The 21,880-nt window shown below is 43.4% G+C and overlaps 1 protein-coding gene across 2 annotated transcripts in view; it reads left to right on the top strand.

The window, feature by feature from the left end:
* COL5A1 (collagen type V alpha 1 chain) overlaps nucleotides 1-21,880 on the top strand; it is a 635,679-nt gene that overhangs the window by 455,796 nt on the left and 158,003 nt on the right. For both annotated transcript variants that reach the window (XM_069609606.1, XM_069609605.1), the window contains exons 28-32: nucleotides 3,609-3,653; nucleotides 7,628-7,681; nucleotides 9,614-9,721; nucleotides 10,894-10,947; nucleotides 13,494-13,547. In XM_069609606.1, coding sequence (XP_069465707.1) covers nucleotides 3,609-3,653; nucleotides 7,628-7,681; nucleotides 9,614-9,721; nucleotides 10,894-10,947; nucleotides 13,494-13,547 — 315 coding nt within the window. The remainder of the gene's footprint in view (nucleotides 1-3,608; nucleotides 3,654-7,627; nucleotides 7,682-9,613; nucleotides 9,722-10,893; nucleotides 10,948-13,493; nucleotides 13,548-21,880) is intronic.

The following is a 21,880-nucleotide window of genomic DNA, read 5'->3' as shown; positions in this document are numbered from 1 at the left end:
ATTGAGCCCCTCTGGACCTCAATGGGAATGGGGAGTAATGTATTCCGGCCCCTGGCAATGGGGAAATACAGGGTCCGCCAAGATCGGAATGACCCTGTACTTTACAGGCACGGCTACCGCCAGGGTTGTAATGGGGACCAATGACTTTAACATCACTACACCTAACAAGACTAGATTATGCAAACATTCTCTACTGTGAACTCCCGAAATACTTCATGAATGAGATATAAAGAGCACAAACATGGCTGCCAGACTACTCTTCAGGATGAAAAAGGTTAACACATCACCCCATACATTTCACATGGTACACTGGCTCCCCATAAAAAAAGAGTGCACTTCAAAACCATCTGCATTTCCCACACACGCGCCATGGAATGCATGCTTCACAACGATGTTGCAGCATTACAAACTATCCAAGACACTTAAGTCGACCAATGCCACTTTAGTCCTTGTTTCAACATCAAAAGAAAAAGACAAAGAGGATCCTCTTTTTCCCATCAGCTGCCACTCGAATAGATTCACGCCCACCCTCCTTATCCTAGAACTACCCTTATGGCTAAAATGCCCAAGGGTACCTCCCCCACTTGAACACAGTAGAACCCAGATCAGCAGAGAAGTAACATGTGCTTCTGACAAGCACTCATCAACACCACAGATTTCTGCTCCTTCCCAAACAAAGCTCACTAACACTACCCCATCACTTTTTCTGCAGTGTCACGTACAGCACGGCCAATATTAATGCCTGAAGGCAACTATACAAGACCCTAACTGTACCTTACTATTCATTTCTATAGATTATCATCAATTGATTAACATTTAAGCTGTTTGTGAAAGAGATTTTGCAACAAGGATTTTAATGATACTAGATTTACGAAATTCTCCACGACAAAAAAATATTCTGTACTGACTGACTCGTTAAACTACACAAAAATAAAGAAAATTAATTAGAAGGTAGAGGCCATAGATTCTCAATGAATAAATAATGAATTCTGTTGAAAAGCTGTGCTAGATCATTCTGAGGTTAGTAGAGTGGATTTAAAAAAAAATAAGATTTGATCAAAGTTTGATGCGTCATAGTTTCCATGAATGAAAGACTTGTGAATTAGATACAGAATAGATGCTCCTGGAGAAAAGGGCAGATTAATGAATATGTTCTCTGAAAACAAAGCGTTTTCCAACGCTGCCTAATGACGGATAGTCACACGATGCAGATCACAGTCTTTATGTACGTGTGGAGCAACAATAGACAATTCAACAAAGAAGATGTTGCGCCCATTGTTTCTGTGCTTAGAGAAGAGTCTGGGCAGTAAGCAAAGCTCACGTCAAGGACAGCCGCTTGTCGAGGTTGATGCTTATTCTGCTTAAGAGTTGAAACAGAACATAAATCTATTAAGTATTGACTAATCTGCTGGAGTTTATTTCGCTCTTAATGTTAATAGTGTATTTGTTCCTCTTGTCTCCAGGTTGTCTCATGAGAGAACTGAGGCATGTGATTGGCTCAGGCTCACACAATTTGGTCAAGTGTCAAAGCTGGGATTTGAGCCCAGGCCTCTGAATTTCTAGGTCCCCTCAATCTTGTTGCACACTGCTCAAATGCTATGAAAGAAGTTGAAAAGTGGGTGGGACACAAGATAAAGCCCTCATTCAGTCCATCAGACATGATTAAGACAAGCAGCTGCATAGTTTATATCTTCATTGATAAATGTCATCATTTAAAAATAAGCCACATTTTTTATTTTGTATCCGATCCGGTCATTGCGCTCGTCATAACGCTGCTTTTCTATCTGACAAGCGTATCCGGATCTCTTTGAACTCTCTACTATATCATATTTTATCAGTATGTATTCTCTTTTCAATGCATACATGTTGCCTCGCTTGTACTCCTGAAGCTGGGTTTTGAGTTGGGGACTAGGACAGGTGCACACCACCGTGCTTGTATTTCAGTAACTTTAAACGGCTGTCGCACCGTAATGATGTCACACTTCACACACCATCGAACTGATAGGGATTATGTTTCTCGCACAAAATTGCAAAATGTGTCCTTTTCTAATGTACCGTAAAATGCTTCTTGAGATTTTCTGATATCAGTTGCCAAGAAACCCAATATCCCCAAGAATACAAAATCAAGAAAATTGTACTTATAGGGCTTCTTTGCAGTCTGGACAGTGTACTACTGAGCTCACCAGTTGTGTAATTCTGTAAGTTTACTACCTATCCCTATATATTTAAGCTTAAATGAAAAATGTACACTTCCATGCCACGCGATTTCCTTTCCATTTCCAAAAGATCATTAAATCAAAGCCACCTTATCGTGAGATTTTAATATGGTCTACCATTGATTTTAAGGTATCCAAATAAACAATGGTGTCACTAGAGGTAGGACGATTACCTAAGCTGTGATAGATAAAGTTAATCAAGACTGAGCATGACACAACTTTTCATCCTGAGGAATCTAATTTGTGCCCAGTGCAACATGACTGGTGCAAATTCTCGCAGGGTGTCTGTTACAAACCTCAGAGCTGCTCAATTCTCTACTGTGCTCAGTCACCTCTCCTGCCCCCAATGTTTGGGTCAGAGCCAGATATCCAATGAGATCGGGGTACATTTCAATCACTCTGATGCAGCATGGTTTGTGGGACATCTCTGCCCATTGAAAGGAGATGGGAAGTTTGCATCTTTTTGCCATCTCTCCTCAAGCATTTCACTCCCATGGCTTGAGCATATTGTTAAAACACAATGCCCCTCATTCCGAGTATGGTGGTAGCGATGGAGCAATTAGCTCCATGGCTGCCTCCTATACCGGTACCGCCACCGGTGTTGTTCAATGGGGACTTACCAGTCCATTCCAACCCTGGAGGGACCGGTAAGTCCCCTTTGAACAAACCATTCCCCATTCCCATTGAGCCCCCATAGGGCTCAATGGGAATGGGGAGGGCGCAAATAACGGGCTTGCGAATGGCAAGCCCGTTATTTGCGCCCTGGTCCCTTAGCAGGACCCGTAAGGGACGTGTGGTCCGATCACACGTCCCTTACGGTTCCCGTTAAGGGACCTCGGAACTGGGCAGAAGGGGATTACCGGCACTGGTCTCCTTACTGGTACCCGGTATCCCCTACCGCCTAACTCGGAATGAGGCCCAATATCTAATCTCATTTACTCCTGGATCAGGATGGCGCTTTGTGTCAATAATATTAATGATATTAAAGAAAAGGCTTGTCGTCCTTTCTTTACTACTAACATCCCTCTGCTCCACAAATCCAGTGCAACAATCGCACGAAATGGCAGATTTTTCACCCGTTTTGCATCTAACACATATAAGTGTTCAATCTGATTGGGTTTAGGTTTCAAGATATGTGAACCTTGCTTTTAGTTTGCACATGCAATTTTGTCATCATGTTAGGTTGACCAAAACAACATTATTTCATGTAACTGAGCGTTGAGAGATGACCTTGCGTCAGTGGATTTTCACACTCCTAGCCACCTGTTACTACCCAGTGTGACCGATATAGGGCTTAGAGACTCAGATGACGCTTCTGAATTAAGGCTCTAGAGGCTCAATCGCTGTCACAACCATAATGCAATCTTACCATTTGTCTGTCTTCTTTTACAGGGAGCTGATGGCATCCGTGGTTTGAAAGGTACCAAAGGAGAAAAGGTAAGCAAAAACTACTTCTGAAGATCTTTATTTTCAAGCAGATATAATGACCTAGTAAGAAGGAGTCACCATGTTGGCAAATGTGAGTGGTATGGGCTACCTTCAGGAGGGTGACATTGAGTGATCATTGTAGGTGGTGCACTCCTAGGTGGCGTTGTCTCATCATAATTTAGCATCACTGCTTACCTTATTATGTTCTATCATGTCTGCTATCCCCATAACCAAAGCATTCATTATTTATACGTTTTAGGCCTTTGTAAGCGTTCAGACACAGTAGGGTGTATATTTCTTTTATACAAATATTTTTGTGATAGCACACAAACCGAATTGGTCACACCACAGTTCTGTTGGCTGACTGCAAGAAGCAGTGAGTGCCCTTTTTGTACAGACCTCACCTCACCATCAAGGTGGGTAATTGGCAAGTCTTCGTGCCTGCCATGAGCACATCAAGACCCATCCTACCCTCATGCATCGGAAGTGGCACAGGCCTTGGTCACACACTTTGCCAATGAACCATGCATCATCGCACCCAACAGGGACTTTTCAGGGTGGTGCCTTGAGTCCATTTGCTCCGAAATAAGGGGCCCCATAAAATACCTCGTTAATTGAAGATATGGACAGGGGATCGCATAGCATATTTGTGATCAAACGTATCAAATTATGGGCACGTTATAATCTGCTTATGCTTCAGGCTGCCTTACTGCATGCATGGTGGTTGCATCCGCATTTCTTCTTTGGGACGTCATTCTATGCTTAGGTTTGTGAAACATTTAAGCATAATATGCAATAAGTGAAAAAATATGCAAATGTAACGTGCTGACAGTAAAACTATGAAGAACAGCTCAGCAATTAATGAAAAGAAAACGAACCTATAATTATTACTAAGACACACATTCTTTAAACATGACATTTTATAAGTGGGTTGCTAGTGGCACATCTGCTGGTGGCATATCTGGGGAATATTGTTTCCCCATAAGTTAGTTATCGAATACCATGTAATAAATGGCATTTCTTATGCAAATAGAATAATTTAGTTAGTAATCAAGGTGTATTTATCTAAAAAGAAAAACACATGAAATTGCCAACAGTGCTGTTGAATAGTGGGAATTTGTTGATGATTTACTCAGGAATTCGTTGCTCTACTTGGATTGTTTGTCCTAGTTGCATTGTCGCCGTTCTGTAGTTTGCTTCTTAGCATCCAAGAATAATTCTTACTTCACCACATGAATTGTTTGCATTGTTCAAACTAGTTCACAGTATTTTGATCATCCTTATCACTGTATGAATTGTTAGACCTTGTTATATGTTGCCCAGCTGTGTTTTGCTCCTTAGCATCCTAGATTAATTGTTTGCCCACGTTATGAATTGTTCATCTCAATGCTAACACGCTCTTCTTTACGCCTAAACACTATACACAGACCAACTATGACACTTGCATGCAGCAACTTAAATTGCCTCCCTGCAGACATCAAACAACAGAACTCTACACCTCTAGAAGCAACTTTCATACTGTTGGCCTAGCCGATGCACCATAGGCTCCCATGTAGACACAACTGTCTCTATGCCCTCGACGAAGACCACCCAGAAACAGACACATTGACAGTACTTGGGTACTTCCAAACAGCACACATTATCCCTCTCTTCCTACTAGCCTAATCCACCCCGTCTGTTTCATACCCACCAAAGAGCACAGAGAACATCTGTGTCCCGTGCAAATCCCAGTAACATAACATAACATATCACCAGATACTGAATTACTAGTTTTAAACAAACTGCCCATTGCCAGTGTCTGAGACGAAATGACAGACAGTGGACATACAATATTTTCAATGAAATTAGCTTTTGCAAACCGTTAATAAATGTGTATTGCACCCATGTTGCAATTGAGGTGCACAGACAAGCCAAGCTGTGCTAAGGGACATTAAAACAGTTGGATCCATTTTGGATCCAGATAGCAAGTTCCCCATAATTATAGTCCTTTATCAAACCTGAACTAGCCCATAGGAATACAGTGAGCTTTCCTGATAAGTTGATTGCTAGAAGGGCATGCTTTGGTCGAATCGGGTACATGGAATGTGACTGTCTCTCCTCGAGCTATGCAGCCTTTTAGTGCACCAGTGATTTGGAAACTTACACCATTTCCCTGTAGGCCACTGTGTAAAGGTGCAAGCTAAACGTCCTCCAGTTTCATTGAGATGTAATCTGGAGCATGGCTTTATTGATCATGGCCATCTTCCTCTGTTGTATGCCATGCACTCATGAAGACATCAACATGTATTTGCTTTAGGATTGTCTGTGGCATTTTTCGACACTTCTTTTGACATAACCTGAATACTGGAACCAGTATAATTCCCTAGTGGTGCTTCACTGAGTTCTGTAATGGAGACCTTTCAGGAGTCACTTCTCTTCTGGGTCTCTTTCCTTTATAAATCAAACATGAATAGGAGGAAGCAGACCATTAAAGAGAGCTTTGCTTCTTTAAATCATGCAAGACTAGATGGAAGCAGGGGTATGTTGAGAGCCTTTCCTCTATAAGTCATGCATGCATTCGCCGAAGCAGACCTATTTGACAGCCCAAAGAGCCTTTTTAGGATAGGTTCACACAAGGCTCTGTTGAGTGCTACGTCTTTATAAACGACGCCTGCTTAGGTGAAAGCAGCCCTCTGTTGAGAGACAAGGCAAAAACCATTTGAAGAAGGCACACGTTGAGAGCCACGCCTCTCTATAAGCCATACATAAATAGGTTGATGCAGTCCTCTGTGGGATGCCTTGCTATTATAAGCCATTGATCATTCCTTGGTTGGGAGCCTTGCATCTGTAAACCATGCATACATTAGATAAAACAGGCATCTGTGCTGAAAATAGCTTCTAAAATCCATTCATGAATACGTTTTAGGTAGGGCTCTGTTGGGAGCCTTGCTTCTATAATCCATGAAGCATTCTGATAATGTAGGCCTCAGATGAGAGCCATGCCTCTTTATAAGCCATGCATCCATCGAAGGAAGCAGGCCTCTGTTGTGTGCCGTGCCCTACAAAGCCATGCATGCTTCAGATGGAGTAGGCTTCTGTTGAAAGTCTTGTAACAATAGTTTAAAACGGGCATCTGTCATCTACAAATCGGTTGATGGAGGCCTCTGCAGAGAACCTGTCATCTGTAAGCGATGTAAAACTGGGATAAAGCAGGCCTGTGTTGAGGGCCTTGCTTCTAAAAGCCATGCAAGGATAGGTTGCTGCAATCCTCTTTGGAGAGACTTGCCCCTATAAACCATGCATAGATCTTTTGAAGCAGACCTCCTGTTGAGAGTCTAGCATGAATAAGCCAAGCATACATCAGATGAAGCAGGTCCCTATTGAAAGCCTCGCTCGTGCTAGACATGCACGAATAGATCGTGGCGCAGCCTGCGTTGAGAACCAGGCCCCTGTACGCCATTGAAGCAGGCCCTTGTTGACTGTCTGGCCTCTATAAGCCATCCATAAATAGGATGAACTATAGGCCTCTGTTGAGAGCCTGGCCTCTCTCTAAGCAATGCCATATTGTGTTGATGAAGGGATAGATGATTGTAAACTTTGCACAACTATCTTGTCGGCTTTCGGCTTAAATAGTAAAGATGTGTACCATTTAAAAATTAAGATTAAAAAAAAGCAATTCAGGGGAGCAAGCTACACGTGTGAGAACCAGGTTTCTCAGATCGGGCCCAGCTAAGCATTAGAAGAACAGACTGTACTATAAATAGCCCCCCACCCTCCCAGAACAGAAAGAGCTCGGGTTTCCAAGGCGACGGACTTGCCCTGGTTTTGCAAGGAATTCAAATTTGCTCCACGCTCGTGCATTCTAGTCCCGCGCATTGTCCTTGCTGCCACCTACCAGACCGTGCGCCCACCCGTCAGCCCAAGGAGCTATAGCTCGCTCTTAAAATGACCTTTTCATTGCACTGTTTCATTTGTCTTTCTTTTCTTTCCTCGCTTGTCCTCAGGGTGAAGATGGCTTCCCAGGATTTAAAGGTGACATGGGCCTGAAAGGAGACAGAGTAAGCATTCTGCGGCTGCGTGTGCCTGGGAATGAAAGAGAAACGTACACAAGGTGTTGTGCTTCGCGAGAGGTCTTGTAAATGTTTCCTAGTGCATACATTGCCATGTATGTTTCTCCTGTTTCAAAGTGCTTCAAACTGTGTCTGATAAGTGGACAAAGGGATTGCGAGATCATTTTATCTAATCAAGATCACACCGTGGCGATAGACATGGAAGCCAGGATTGGACGTTGAACCTCCTCATTCGCAGCGTAGCTAGCCACTAAACCATATCGCTCCACATTGATTTAGGTACCAATTTGCATGATCTGCTGATGTCGCGATGCCCCTTTTCACCATCTGAACTCTGCACAAAACATAATCACATAACTTGTAAACTTAGCCATCTTAACCATGGCACTGTCCTTAGAACAAATATAAAGACTCCTGGATCAGCGATCTTTTTTGCCATTTTGACAGCAGTTATCTGTACACCCTGGTGCATGCGTTGTGCCCTGGAGCTTTGAGCGACCTGTGGATGAAATTCTAAAAATACGTCCTTGCGGAGGCGTGCACTAAGAGCCTAGCATGGAAAACGTTAACGCTGCGCTTCCTCCGGCACATTAGTGCACTGAAAAGACATTTTCAAGTGATGGTTAAAACCCTAGTTGATTGGGTGGGAGGTGTAAGAAAACCATCAGTTTGTAGACTACAAACTGTACACATGAGTGGCGTAATAATAGCAGTTCGGTTTATCGTACTAGTGGCTACTATCTAAAAGGGCAGGACTGCTAGTCCGGTGATGTCGAAGCTGGATTCACTAACACGACATCACCGGGCCAGCAGTACTGGCCTTTTACGTAGTAGCCACGATCAAAAGAACTGCTATTATTACGCCACTCATGGGTACAAACATTAACGATCTGGAAGGATAAAGATCTCACTTGACCTGCCATGATTTGGATTTCAGGACTGTAGGTTACACACAGATCTGTGCATCACGCTCTCACACCACCAAACTACTGTGCCCGCATTTCACCAATGTGATCCCATTTCTACACTGCGGAAGAAGTTGGTGCACCAGCAGAGGACTGGCAAAGCCCAGAGAATCATGACCTAACGCCAATTTCCTTTTAAATTTCAGAAGTTCTTCCTGGTTTCTGTCCAAACACTGATATTCTGATACTGAAAACAGAACCTGAATAACTATGTGTTTGATTTTGAGAAACAAAACAAGGGGTCAGTGTGGTTTCCAGTGAGATATCCTAACTAAATAGCAGATCAATAATTCAATTGCAGCGGCATCTGTTCTTGTTGCCTGCATCCCTCCATCCCCAAATATCCAACAGTCCATGACGCTCTTTCTGGGATGAATTACTTTTATCTATTTTGTGTTATTTTTCAAACATGTGTTAATATTTTTAAGAAAATAACCAACGCTCTTATACACTGGCTCTTCCAGAGCCAGGACAGATTAGGGTTGCCATCGGCAGAGTGTGCTCCTATAACTGCTACAGGTTGGTCATTGGACACTGAGAGCCAAAACTATGTTGTGTCTTGGACGTAAAAATCGACCCTAATCTCAGCTGCTTTGCCTGTACTCCCTCCTTTGAAAGACCATGTGCCCCTTCACTATGATGCAACAAACCTTCTTTTAGCAGTGTAGATTTCACTGTCTGGCTTATAGCAGGTAATTTTGGGGATATGCTGAGTAAATGTTGTGGCATGAATATGCCGTTTTGCGCTCAACGTAGAACAAAGTTAACATTGTTTCCTTCAGACCATCTTCTTTTCTGTGATCCCTTTCGTCTCATTCCAGCAGAATAGAGTCATTCTAAATGCAGTTAAACATGCCATCTTAGTGATTCAGAGATGTGCAGTGATATAGGGGACTTTAGGAAGGGATATGCATCCTGCACTGTCCTGGTTTAATTCCCTGTCCTTGTTTTGCAGGGCGAGGTTGGGCCCTTCGGTCCCAGGGGCGAGGACGGCCCTGAAGGTCCTAAAGGTCGCAGCGGTCCATCAGGAGATGCAGGCCCGCTGGGTCCAGCTGGGGAAAAGGTAACGTTGAATGGCCGGGGATGAGTAAACAGATCAAGTACTCTTACGTCTCCTTTCCTCCATACTATGAAGTTTTGGTGAAATATTGCATGCTAGCATGTGCACAAACGCCAAATGCAACAGTTGAAGGAACCTTTGTTCGTACTGCTTTGTTCCCCAGAATATATTTAACAATTCCACGTAATTGACATTGAATGCAGGCAAGGAAAATACCACCACTAAGCCCTCACACCCGAACTGATATGTAATAATGATCAGTGGGATCCATATGGTTGCAGAGTGGAAAAGTGGACATTGATCCCTATGGATATATACAGATGAAAGCCAAGGCATCCACTTAGTGTTGGTACGACTGATGAGAAGTTTTCCATCAGCTGTCCATGAAGGCTTTGGATGTGCACCAGGGGACCAGCCACACAATGTAAGGAAGTGAATCGAGTTAGGGATGGCCATGCTTGTGGGATTATATGCTGAGGCATAGCCAGGACGGTCTAACAAGTGGGGCCTGAAGCTAATGTAGTTGGGCCCACTGCAGTGACATTAACATCTGTAAATGCCCACAAAGCACTGCTAAGAGGACATTTACAGGTTTTGGGTGAGCCTTGCCCGCTCAGGCCCTACCCCGTCTACGCCTCTGATTATATGCTGTGTATAATTGTATTGGTGAAGTTGTAACTGTAAATCTGATTATCTCAAAGCCACATATTGTGGCATTGTGCTATATAGTTCTTTCCCTGCCTCCTAGAGCTAAGTGACACTATCTCATGAGAATGGCTTTTTGTATTTCTTGAAATGTTTGCTTTTGTGCTTCTTTGCCTTCTGACCCTTCCTTGACTTGGGCTGGTCTGGAGTGGGGATGGGGATGCTTGATCTGCTAGCAAGGCCTAAATATAAACCTGGTATGAGGTGAGTTATAGTAGAATCATTCAGTTTGCACATTTCTAAGGAAGCTTGGGTTTTGTGGCGGCCTGCCAACTCTACCGGCCTGATTAATGGGAGATAAAACACTATTTGTGCAATTGATGGCCAGATGATCCACTCTGCACCACCTCACCATCTCTGGAATCTGTTCATCTCAACCCAACTTAGTAAAACTTCAGAAATATGATTTGTGACTTGCGGTGTTAGGTAAATATGGAAATCACTTACAGATAATGTATTTTTCCTTTCAGGGAAAGCTTGGAGTTCCTGGGTTACCAGGCTATCCAGGAAGACAAGGTCCAAAGGTGAAAAATCCTTTCCTCTAAAATCTCTTCAAGATATTGCTAGAAAATATTGTAGGACTATCGCTCCCTCTTTGCTTTTCACATGTTTCACCTTTCTCCCGACTCTCTCACTCTCTCAATTCTCCTGTCACCCTCTCCTGTCTTTTTGTACACTCTTGTTTTATCCTCCTTTTATTTTTTATTTTCCATTGGTTTGCGTCTTCCCTTCTTCCCTTTCTGTGTGTTTTCTCAATTCCTGCTTCCCTCTGTTTTCCTAGTCACATAGACTACCTACCCATCCACTCTTGCCACTTGTCACACTTTAGCTTATCTCATCTCACGGTTCTTGCCTCATTCTTTACACTAGTTCTCTTCTGATCTCTTCATTTCATTCTCTCATAAACCCTTAGTCTTTATACCCATTGCATTCTATATCCAAAGTATAACACAATATGTGCACATGGCTGCTTTCCTAGCAGGATGGTGCGCTGGAGTCATTGCTGTTGCCACTCAACGTGGTCAAAGTGCAACATAGGAGAGCCAGGAGACCTGAGCTGAACAAGAAGGGGGATGTTCAGCCATGAACAAAACTGCTATCTTCTACCCCACTGTTTTCAGTCTATTCCGATCTCACTCTTGTCCTTTTCGACTCTCCATTTCCTCAGTGTCATCTTCACTTCTCTTATTGTCTCTTGCTTCCACCACTGATTGTCTCACTGTTCATTTCTTTCATTCTTTCATTTACTTTTGCTCTATGTTCCTTACTTCCACTTCATATCGGTGCTCTCTCTTCCTGCATCACTATTTCCCCATTTTTGATTCTCTTCTCCTCTCGGGTGTAATCTTTCACCCGGATTCTAAACATGCTTCCATAATCACTTCTCCTTTTGTCTCTCACTCTTGCTTGTTCTCTCCCACATGCAATTCGTCACACCTATCCTTCTCTTTCTATCAATTCTCTCTTTAATGCTACCTTCTTTACCCACTTTCCTTTTATCTCCAGCTTTACACTTCTATGTCACTTTCCTCTCCTTACATACTTTAATATTCTTCCCCCTCACTCTATTAAATATCTCATTCTCTTCTACTCCCACTCCATTCTTCCTCCACCCTTTTCTTTCACTCTCACTCTCTCTTTCATTCTTAGTAATTTCCTCACCCACGTTCATCCTTATTCTCGTGTTTTCTCTCTTTTCTTGCTGTTATTTACTCTCTAAATATCTCTACCTCTCAATTTTTCTCTATAACTATCTACTCTTACTATGTGAGTGGAAGAACTAACAAGCATCCTCGCATCGCAACATCATCCCAGCCTCCATCCTAAAGAGTATTACAGGCAAGGCTTTCACTGCTCTCATCCACACTATCAGTGTCTCTCTCATGCAAGGCTTCTTCCCTGATACATTGACTGGCCAGATCCTACTGCTGAAGAAGCCGGCACTGGACCTAGACGACTTGGTAAACTACTGCTCCATCATCCACCTACACTCCATGGGCAAGATAAGTGAGCAACACTTCCCAGACAATTGACCATAGCCTGACATCCTGATCCATCCCACTATGACCCACTACCTTTATTTTACAATCCTCTGTTGCTATTTAGCTAGGTTTTCTATATAAATCATCCAGAAACATACATGCATGCGTAGATAATGTATACACTTCTGTTTTTAATTCAAACTCCCCTGCTTTGTCACTCTTTCTCTTCCCTATTGTATGCACTACAGTCTTTCTCTTCCTTTCTCAGTTTCCCTTCCTTCTCTCACTAATTTCTCCATTCCCTCTCTCGCTCTCTCACCCTGTTCTCTGCTATTTCCCTCTCACTTCCTTTATTACTCCCTTCATTATTTCACTGTCTTAATCTCACTTTCATTCTCAATCTGGTCGTCTTTTATCTAATTTTCCTCTTTCATTAGGTCCTCGTTCGCCATCTCTCACTCTTTAGTCTCGCGCGCCCCATCTCTTTATTCCCTCACTCCCTCTTTTTCTGTCTCTTGCCCGTTCTTTCTCTGCATTTCTTTTTTGCTAATATCTCTAACTTTCTTCCCCTCTTTTTTCCGCAATATCGAATTTTCTCTCGCCTCTCATTTCTTTCTTGCTTTCTCATCTTTCTTGCATTCTTCCTTTCCTGGTTCTGTCTTGCTTTCACTCTCATACTCTCCCACTCTTGGTTGTCTCAAGGTCCTCTATGCACACTCAATACTTTTCTCCCTCTCTCCATCCTTAAAATCTCTTCATGTTGGTACATTTCTCACTCTCCATCACTCTCACGCTCTCTTTTCCTCTCACGCTTTCACTCTCTTGCTCTAGCTTCTTCTTTTACTATATTTTGCACCCCCCACACCCCAGGGGGGCTCATGATTTGATTCCCATTCCTCAGTGCTGATGGTTAATGGTGCTAGAATGTTCATGGTATGTTGCCCAAGTTTGCACCGTTGTACATTGTATCGATACCCCCATAAAAAGACATGTGTGCTATCTGGCAGCACATGCTCATTCCAAAGTGGTGCCTTAATAGTGGAAAGTGATCTTTGAATAACACAAACTATTTCCTTATTTTTGTACAGGGTTCTATTGGCTTTCCAGGATTCGCAGGAACTAACGGGGAGAAAGGCGCACGGGTAAGTCAGTTATTGCACATTAAAAAAATGTCACTTTTGGATTAATTTACATTTAATCCCCGCATTTCTGTTTCCAAAACAATTGCAAGATAAGATGTACTACTCCATAGACCTTGACATGCAAAATGACAAATTGAAGCAGTGCAGAATAACATCAGAGGTTGGAGAGCAGTGCTTTGTGGTGCTTCCCAGCTCAGGGCGTGCCTTTCTGCAAGAGACTGTTAAAGTATGTGCGGGTGATTTGCATGCAGGAGCTGCTCCGTCTTGTCTGCAGTAAGGTATAAAACATGGGATTCCAGGCAAATCTGTGCATTGCCACAGACTTGTTTTCCATTATTTGTCCAACAAATCTAACCAATATGGTTGCCAAGATTCCTGGTGTGTTGCGTTGGCAAGTAGCCGAGCCAATCAACTGTTTTACATGTAGGAAGAGCAAACAACACGTTTTCCATAATGAGGGTAGAGGTCGGGGATGATGGAGTGGCCTAAAGCAGTGATGTATAGATATGTTTCCTGAAAAACTGCAGGTTTCAGCTTCATGTCTTTGTGAGCTTCAGCCTTTACCGTATGAGGGAGATAGGACTGGAGTGCAAGATGCCTTCTTAGTCACTGCCCTTATGTTGTATTTTAACATATATCCTCAAAACTGCTTTCACATTTTAATAATTAGTATGCTAAGAAAAAAATAAATAGCACCTCATTTGCACTACAGCTAGCCACATGTTTTTACAGTTACGCACATGTATCAGTACCTACAGAAGTCATTTCCGGCAGGAAAATGCACTATCTATTTTTATTTGTTTCATTTTATTACAGTAGTTAAATAGCACTTGTATCCAAAGATTATGTAATTACGAAGGAAATATTTGTAATATGGCATTTCCTCAATATGTTTGAGCCGCAGTGTCTAGCAATAAGCCAAAGGTTTCCGTTCATGTCAACGCTTTGTTCAGATTTTACTTTCAAAAGCAAGTCAAGTAATTCCAGTATGAACGGGGAAATGTATAGTTAAAAATCGGTTAAATTAGATGCACAGCATACAGCTGTGAAAACAAAGTGGAGGAGCTTTAGCCATCAAATGGGTGACGTCAGATAAGGCTGCTCCTGTCCTTGCGTTAGTGTTGAAGCAGATGGATAGATCACTGTGCACCCCTGGCCAGATACTGATATGAAGCGTGGAGCTCCCTGAAGGCTGCACTGGAAATATAGAGTCAGATCTGGGCAGGCCTTGGTCTGGTTGGCTGGGATTCTTTCTGGCAGGTGCCTATTGAATACTTTGACAGTCCATTCATCCTGTTGAGTATTAACAGCTCACACACTAGGAAGATGTGGCAAGTATTTGCAGCAGTGGCCCCTTGAGCATGTTTCTCCATCACACCTCTACGTCTGCTATTGTGTGACAGCACAATCACACCCACCATGCACGACTGATCCTTTTATCAAAAATGGTCCTGAGCTGCCATTTTGTATGTATTTGTGTGCTTGCAGGGCAGTACATTTCACTGAGGTAGCATATCTTTCCGTCTCTTCACTATCGCCCTACAGCATTTGAGGGGGAGATGGTATTTATTAGAAGAGACATTGAGGGGGACCTTGACTGCTAGCAATGCAGCTCCAGTGCGGGAGTGGAAGTGTTAAGAGTGCCAAAATGGCTGACCCAATAAGAAACTCTTTCACATCCCAAATGTTTTGAATGTGTAAATCTATTAACTGTGTACAACGTCTTCTAGCTTAGTAGACAGAAAAGCATAGAGAGAAAGCATTGGGCATTACAATATATGTACAGTAAAATACCCTAAATGCATGGTGCCTAATTATTACTCTTAAGGGGCTCTTTAGGGCGTGGAAGTCCCTTGATGGGGGCAGGAGCCAGTGTGATGGTTCTCCTTCTCCCTAGATGAGCAAATGCACACTGCACACACTGGTACGTTGCTAAGGGGCACCTTGGCGTTGATAATACCGGCATTGGCGCAAAGCGGACTGCAGCGTGCAGAGGCGACGTGAAGAAGCGCACGGTGACCCGGCCTCCGACAGTTGATCTCTCTTACTCGTCTGGAGCAAGCCTCGCGCGCGCCCTCATCTTTTATTCTGACATGATGTTGCTGAACTGGGCTCAATAAAAGCAGACGGCTGTTAAGTTGACAACTTGACATTCTCATGAAAACACCGGTTTAAGGCTGCGGGCTCAGGCGATTTCTTCTCCTCACGGCGAGCTGCAGCCGCACTTAAGAAGTCCGTCCATTTAGTGCCCAGACATCTCACTCTTGTCTGTGTCAGCATTAATCACGGCGCCGCTGCATCAAAGCAGGCCCCGGTCGCGTGAAGCCTCCCATACGTCCCTTCGTGGAAATGTCACAGCAGAGAACTTTGTATGTGCAGTTCGTAGAGCAAACCCAATGCTACCACTTCTCTTTTGCAGCAGTTGTTTTATGCCTGCAACAGAATACAGAAAAGTCATATTTCTTCTCCCAAGCCTAATGTCACTTTATCTCATACACACTGTTTAAATCGTATATTACACGATGTGCGTGTCTAGTTGTTTGGGTCCACGTAATGCCGCGTGTTCGTCTGTTTATTACTGGTCCCGGATACGGCCGATAAGAAAGACATATAAATACATTTCATCAAGATCACGCAGAGTGGTCAAGTGGGGATACAGGCCCCTCGTCTGTTTTTCTTTTCCTTTTTAGTTTGGGCTATTGGCTTGCAGAGGCCTCTGCAGGCTAGCACTTTTGCATTAGAGTGCTGATGTGGAGAAATGGACCATGAGGAGGGGCACAAGGCTTAAAGGCGTTGGTTGGTTATTTGCCCACCCATTGACTGCCCATGGCCATGCTAATCCCTGTGGCCATTCCTATCCAGTTCCTGCCCCCGCCCAAAGCACCTCCTCATGGGAACTCTTTCTGCTCGCTTCTAATGAAGCCATAACATACAACTTTACACTCAACGTGCCTGCCAGTGTTTTCTCAAAGCAGCCTTTTCAGAGTTAATAAGGGTTGTAAACACCCTAATGCTGTAATATAAATGTCTAAACCAGGTCTGCCTTCAGCCACTCGATTTATAAGCACTATGCGTGTGCTTCGCTAAAGTCTGGTTAAAAAACACCATTGGCAAAACCAACAATTTTGGCTTGTGCATAAGTATTAGGCACTAGGCACTAGGTACTGCTATTAGATGCCCAGGTACTCACACTATTTCCCACCTGCTACCATCAATGGGCAGATAATACCACTACAGCAGTGCCTGGTAAGTGACATTTCCGCCATTGCTTGTTTCTTTTTTGCAGCAATAAATGTACTATGATACACCAGAGCGAAATTTCACACATCTAATTTGGAAAATAGTCCCCTTCAAAGAATACTACATTTTGTACAATCCAAGTAGCTATTACTGATAAGAGAATTGCATTAAATTCCATTATGTAAACCATTTACCCAACCCCTTCAAACACTACTAGAATTGATAAGTAAAGTGCACTAGGTAATAAAGTGCAGTATTCAGCTGCAGTGCACTGCTGGGTGGAAAGGTGCTAGTGCCTATGAGAGAGCAGGGCATTTCTGCAAAGTGTCCCTATAAGGCATTCTTAACGCCTTTATGGGCTCTGAATCATTCCGGAGATTTGCACACGAGTGACAAAACCCCACCCCATCACGTCTCTCTGAGAGCTTCCCAGCAGTATTTATTTCTCGTGCCTGCTTGCATATAGTTTCAGTGCCCCATTTCAAACTTTCAAACTGAAATGCGTCAGGGTTAACTTCTGGAGTGTAAGGCTATTTGTGAAGGAAACACAAATCAGAAACATTGACACAAACCGATAAGGCATTCCAGAACGGAATCCTTGAGCTGTCCTGCTATTCGGTGAGCTTTATTCTTCCTATGCCTGAGGAACTGATCTAAAGATTGCGAAAACCTCACAAATAAATTAATTCATTACTGTCATGCTGAGAACCTGGTGTCTGCAGACGCTGCTCAACCCCCGACAATCCACCCAAAATGTGGCACTCTGAGCTGACATATATATATAACTGCTCAGTTTACCTCACTTTCAGGGGAAAGGGGGAAGGGACAAAGAAACAAACACCAGGCTGGAAGCTATCAACTCGCTGGTTCTTCACCTGTAGTTAAAACATAAACATGCAATACACCTCATTACTCATGGGTTACTATACTAACCTTAAACTCTATATCCTTTACCAAAATAGTTTAAAAACCATACCTGGTACTTCTCTTCAGAATGCCCAGAGAAGTGATAAGCAGACAAGACTTCCTTACTTGTGGACCAGAATCTTATAGATCATTCAGCCTTCTCAGTAGGTCCATGAATGTAATTTAACTTTGTAGTTAGTCTGCTCAACCCTAAGATTCTTGAACAAGGTCTTCAAATAAGTTTAAGGAAGTTCTTTTAAGTTCTTGTATTTGTTTTTAATATTTTCTTTGTAGAGTGTCTTTTACTCAGGAACGAATTTAACTTGCGATGGAATCTTCACGTCGAAAGCCAGCACACGCGCTAAAATCCAAAACCGTGGGAAAAAATCACACACGCTTTTCTCCAAGTCGTGGGAAATTCGCACACGCGCTGACAATCCAAATCGCGGGAAAAAACACACGCGCTTTTCTCCAAGTCTCAGGAAATACGCACACGCGCTGACAATCCAATTCGCAGGTAAAACGCACTTGTGCTAAAGTCCAAGACGCGATAAAAAATTACATGCGCTTTTCTCCAAGTCGCGGGAAATACGCACACGCGCTGACAATCCAATTCGCGGGTAAAACGCACTCGCGCTAAAGTCCAAGACGCGCTAAAAATTACACGCGCTAAAGTCCAACTCACAAATAAATACGCACACGCGCAAAAAAAAACAAATCGCGGAAAAAAGCACACGCGCTTTATTTTATCACGCAGAAAAAACCCTCGCGTAAACGAACAGTAAACGCGAGTCCAAAGTTCATGCTCGCGCTTCACTCTCACGCTCAAAGTAACGGGAAAAAACTCACGCGCTAGTTTGAATTGACACGTAGCGATAAAAACAAACGTACGCGCTTAAATCTTTTTAGATACAGATTTGCGATTTCAATCCCTTAAATAAATATAACCTTTTTACAAAGTTCAACAAAACTGGAAAGTCACTTATCTTGTGATTGAGACTTCAAAACTTCTTTTCTCAGAAAATTCTGACTCCTGTCCTGTGTCTCCACCAAAACTCCAAACACGACTCCTGTTATACTTTCAGATTTTCCGCTCAACTGCTAGAAACTTGTCACCCTTGACAAAGTTAAGCAGGAGCTACAAGGCACACGACCTCTCAGCTGGGCAAGGACGATGAAAGGCAGTTTAGAATGTTCATTGTCCTCCCTATAAACAATCTCCAGCCAATTAGAATTTAGACTGAGAACCTCCATCTTGGCTTGGGGCAATTTCCATAGACTGCAATGAAGGTTAAGGGCAAAATTGGCTGTTTAAAAATATAACCCATAATAACTTCCTAAAACCTTTCTATACTAAATATGTGTCTCCCCTGACCCAATGTAAATGAGGATATGATACTGTATGTAAAGAATATGTCACTCCAACCTGACAGTACCTGACAATTAGCCTTACTAGAGTATCATCCTGTTGTCTCTTTTGGATAAACACTTTCTATATATATATTTGGGATGGTTGTGAATCTATTCAGATTCACATGCTATGCATAGGCGGACAAATATATAGTGTGTGGTGCAGAGTGTTACATCTATTTTGGTTTCGAAAAGGTCATCGGCAGGGGCGTTCCTGTAACACTATCCCAAACCTACATGTATCCCATGCTCCCTCACCCGTCAACGGCCTCAGAACTCTTTTTGCCCTACATTAGGTTTGTTGCAACCACGCAGAGCTTAATGATTTTGTTGATCACTCAACTTGACTCATCCTTATGATATTTTCACTGTACCCCCCAAAGAACAGTTCCAGCACAGGGTTCAACAACTAGCAGGCCAGGAAGAGGTGGTTCGGGAAGGAGCACAAGGCTCACCCCAGACAATGAAGAGCAAAGGGTAGAAGGAGGAGGTTAAAAATAAAACACTGCTTCCCAGACCCAAGGGACCTCTGCAAATTGAACGAACTACAGGATAAGGACTGTGGGATAGATTCTGACAGTGCTGGTTGCTCCAAATTGAGCTTACACATGGAGAGTGCATAGGTGAGTCTGGGTGTCAGGTTTAGGTCTGGAAAGCAGCAGTTGGGTGCATCGAGTAGAGTAACTCAAACTCATGATTAAGAAGGCTCAACAAAGAAGGCACCTAGAGCGACAATCTACAAGGAAGAAGACTCATAAGCAATGAAGACCATGACAGGGGCACAGACAAACACAGTCAGGATAAAAGGTCATCCTAGTGAAGCAGACGGGTACAGTAAGCCAGCAAGGAAACTGGCCCTTGATGGAGTCTTCGCGTGGAGGGAACCTGAGTGTCCCATGCTGGAGATGTAGTGAAGCAGCAACAAGCCGCTTCCATTTCCATGCCAGGAAGACCAGAAAGTTCAACTTACTCTACGCACTTGGGCCAGAAGAATATTGTCAGGGGCTAAGCAACTACAAGCAAGAAAGAGACCAGCAAGGCAGCCGGTCCAGCCAGCAAGAAGGGGAACAAGCAGCTGTCCTGGATGGATTTCCACAAGAAATAAATCATCTGGATGCAAGGATCTAGCCAGCATGGCTGTTAAGCAGATGTTTCCACAACCCTCTGTAACCATCTAACCTGATGATAGAACAGTGTGTCACCCAAAAGGAAAGACCAAACACTTGTATTGCAAAGTTACACATACAGTATGTTAGGATAAATATGTACTCAGATAAAACATAGTACACAGCAGAGCATAGTGTAGCTATAAAAACAATAAATGGCCAGTGAAGTCCTTACTCTTTACCCTAAAATGCAGGTTGCATACGCAGTGGCAGACACTAGGCATATAGACTTTTAGTAGTGAGTAAAGAGTAGACCCCTCGAAAACATTACACACAGTAATAACCATCATGTTTAGGATACCAGGATAGTAGATAGAACCTAAGTACATGTTTCCTAATATAATCTATATAGAGGTAGGATACATAATGCATATGCACACCATACAGCTGTAGCACTTAGGACTAGAGCACAGGGGAACACAACGTCCAACACAGCCAGGACGACTACCATAGTCCACCATAAGGAGGCTTATTATACTCCAAGGAGCAAAACAATAGCAGTGACACAATGTATATCTAGGCATGAGTGTAATACATACATTTAAAAATACAGAATAAATTGGGGGAGTCACTAAAATTCCAATGCTTGGTGGAGAACTCCAGTGACCCAAAGAGGACTCTAGAACATGCCATAGTCCTAGAAAATACTTTGCAGTGACACTTGTAGGAGTTCCATTGTTGAGAAAAATGCCCTATAGGATAAACAGGGCAACATCTGTAGGCTGACCTTCAGTTTGGATGAAAAGCTAGGTAAAACCCAGTTCCTTCCACAGGTATCCAGAAGAAAGCAGTCGACCCCATGGGACACTAGTGGAGACCCAAAAGCAGATATCCAGTGGATAGGTTGAGAACCAAGCAGCCCCAGGAGCAGAGAAACAGAGCAGGATTCAGTCCCCAATGTAAACCAATCTGGAAATGCGGTTGAACGGGAACTCCAACACCTGTCGACCATGGACCCTGGGGACCCCTGAGGGTGTATATCTTAAATAAACCGCCAACCCAGGCCCAGCGGTAAGTACTTGCAGTGTTGGTCCCCGGAAATGTTATTCCAGGAAAGCAGAACAACCAGGTAAGTACACACCAGGTAAGTACACACTTCTTTTGACAGAGCAAAACGAAGGATGTGGTCACCCAGGTGCTTGAACCCTGAGTTTATCATTATACCGCCTGTCCAAAAGAAGAACAGTCCTTCACATGAGTGGGACCCACCATCCAGAAGTGGAATCAGCGATGGAGGACGGAGGAGCCTGCACAAGGCAGACCCCGGCAGCTCACAAGCAAATGTGCATAGCGCACCAACAAAAATGGCCCCTGCAGCAGGACAATTGTGGTAGTGACCCAGGAAGGCCCAGAGAAGGAGATTTGTCAGGGTGTTAGGGCCTCAATACCCTTCCCAGCAGTGGTAGCTTCCAACTCCAGGGCGGAAGAGCATGGTGGTAAACAGCAGAAAAACACGCCTGGAAACAGCTCCAGGTTCAAAGGCCTGGCCCATGCATATGAGGAGGAACAGCATCAGGATGAGGAAGACTTGGGAATGATGCACAGCACCCGTAAATGCAAATTGGTGTACGGGCAAGAGACTCCAGTCCCACTATTATGGCTAGTCTTGGC

The sequence above is a fragment of the Ambystoma mexicanum genome, chromosome 8 (genome assembly GCF_040938575.1).
Source record: "Ambystoma mexicanum isolate Mex_15411 chromosome 8, UKY_AmexF1_1, whole genome shotgun sequence".
Lineage (NCBI taxonomy): Eukaryota > Metazoa > Chordata > Amphibia > Caudata > Ambystomatidae > Ambystoma > Ambystoma mexicanum.
The sequence above is the reverse complement of the archived record's forward strand: the minus strand, read 5'-3'. Positions and strand labels throughout refer to the sequence as shown.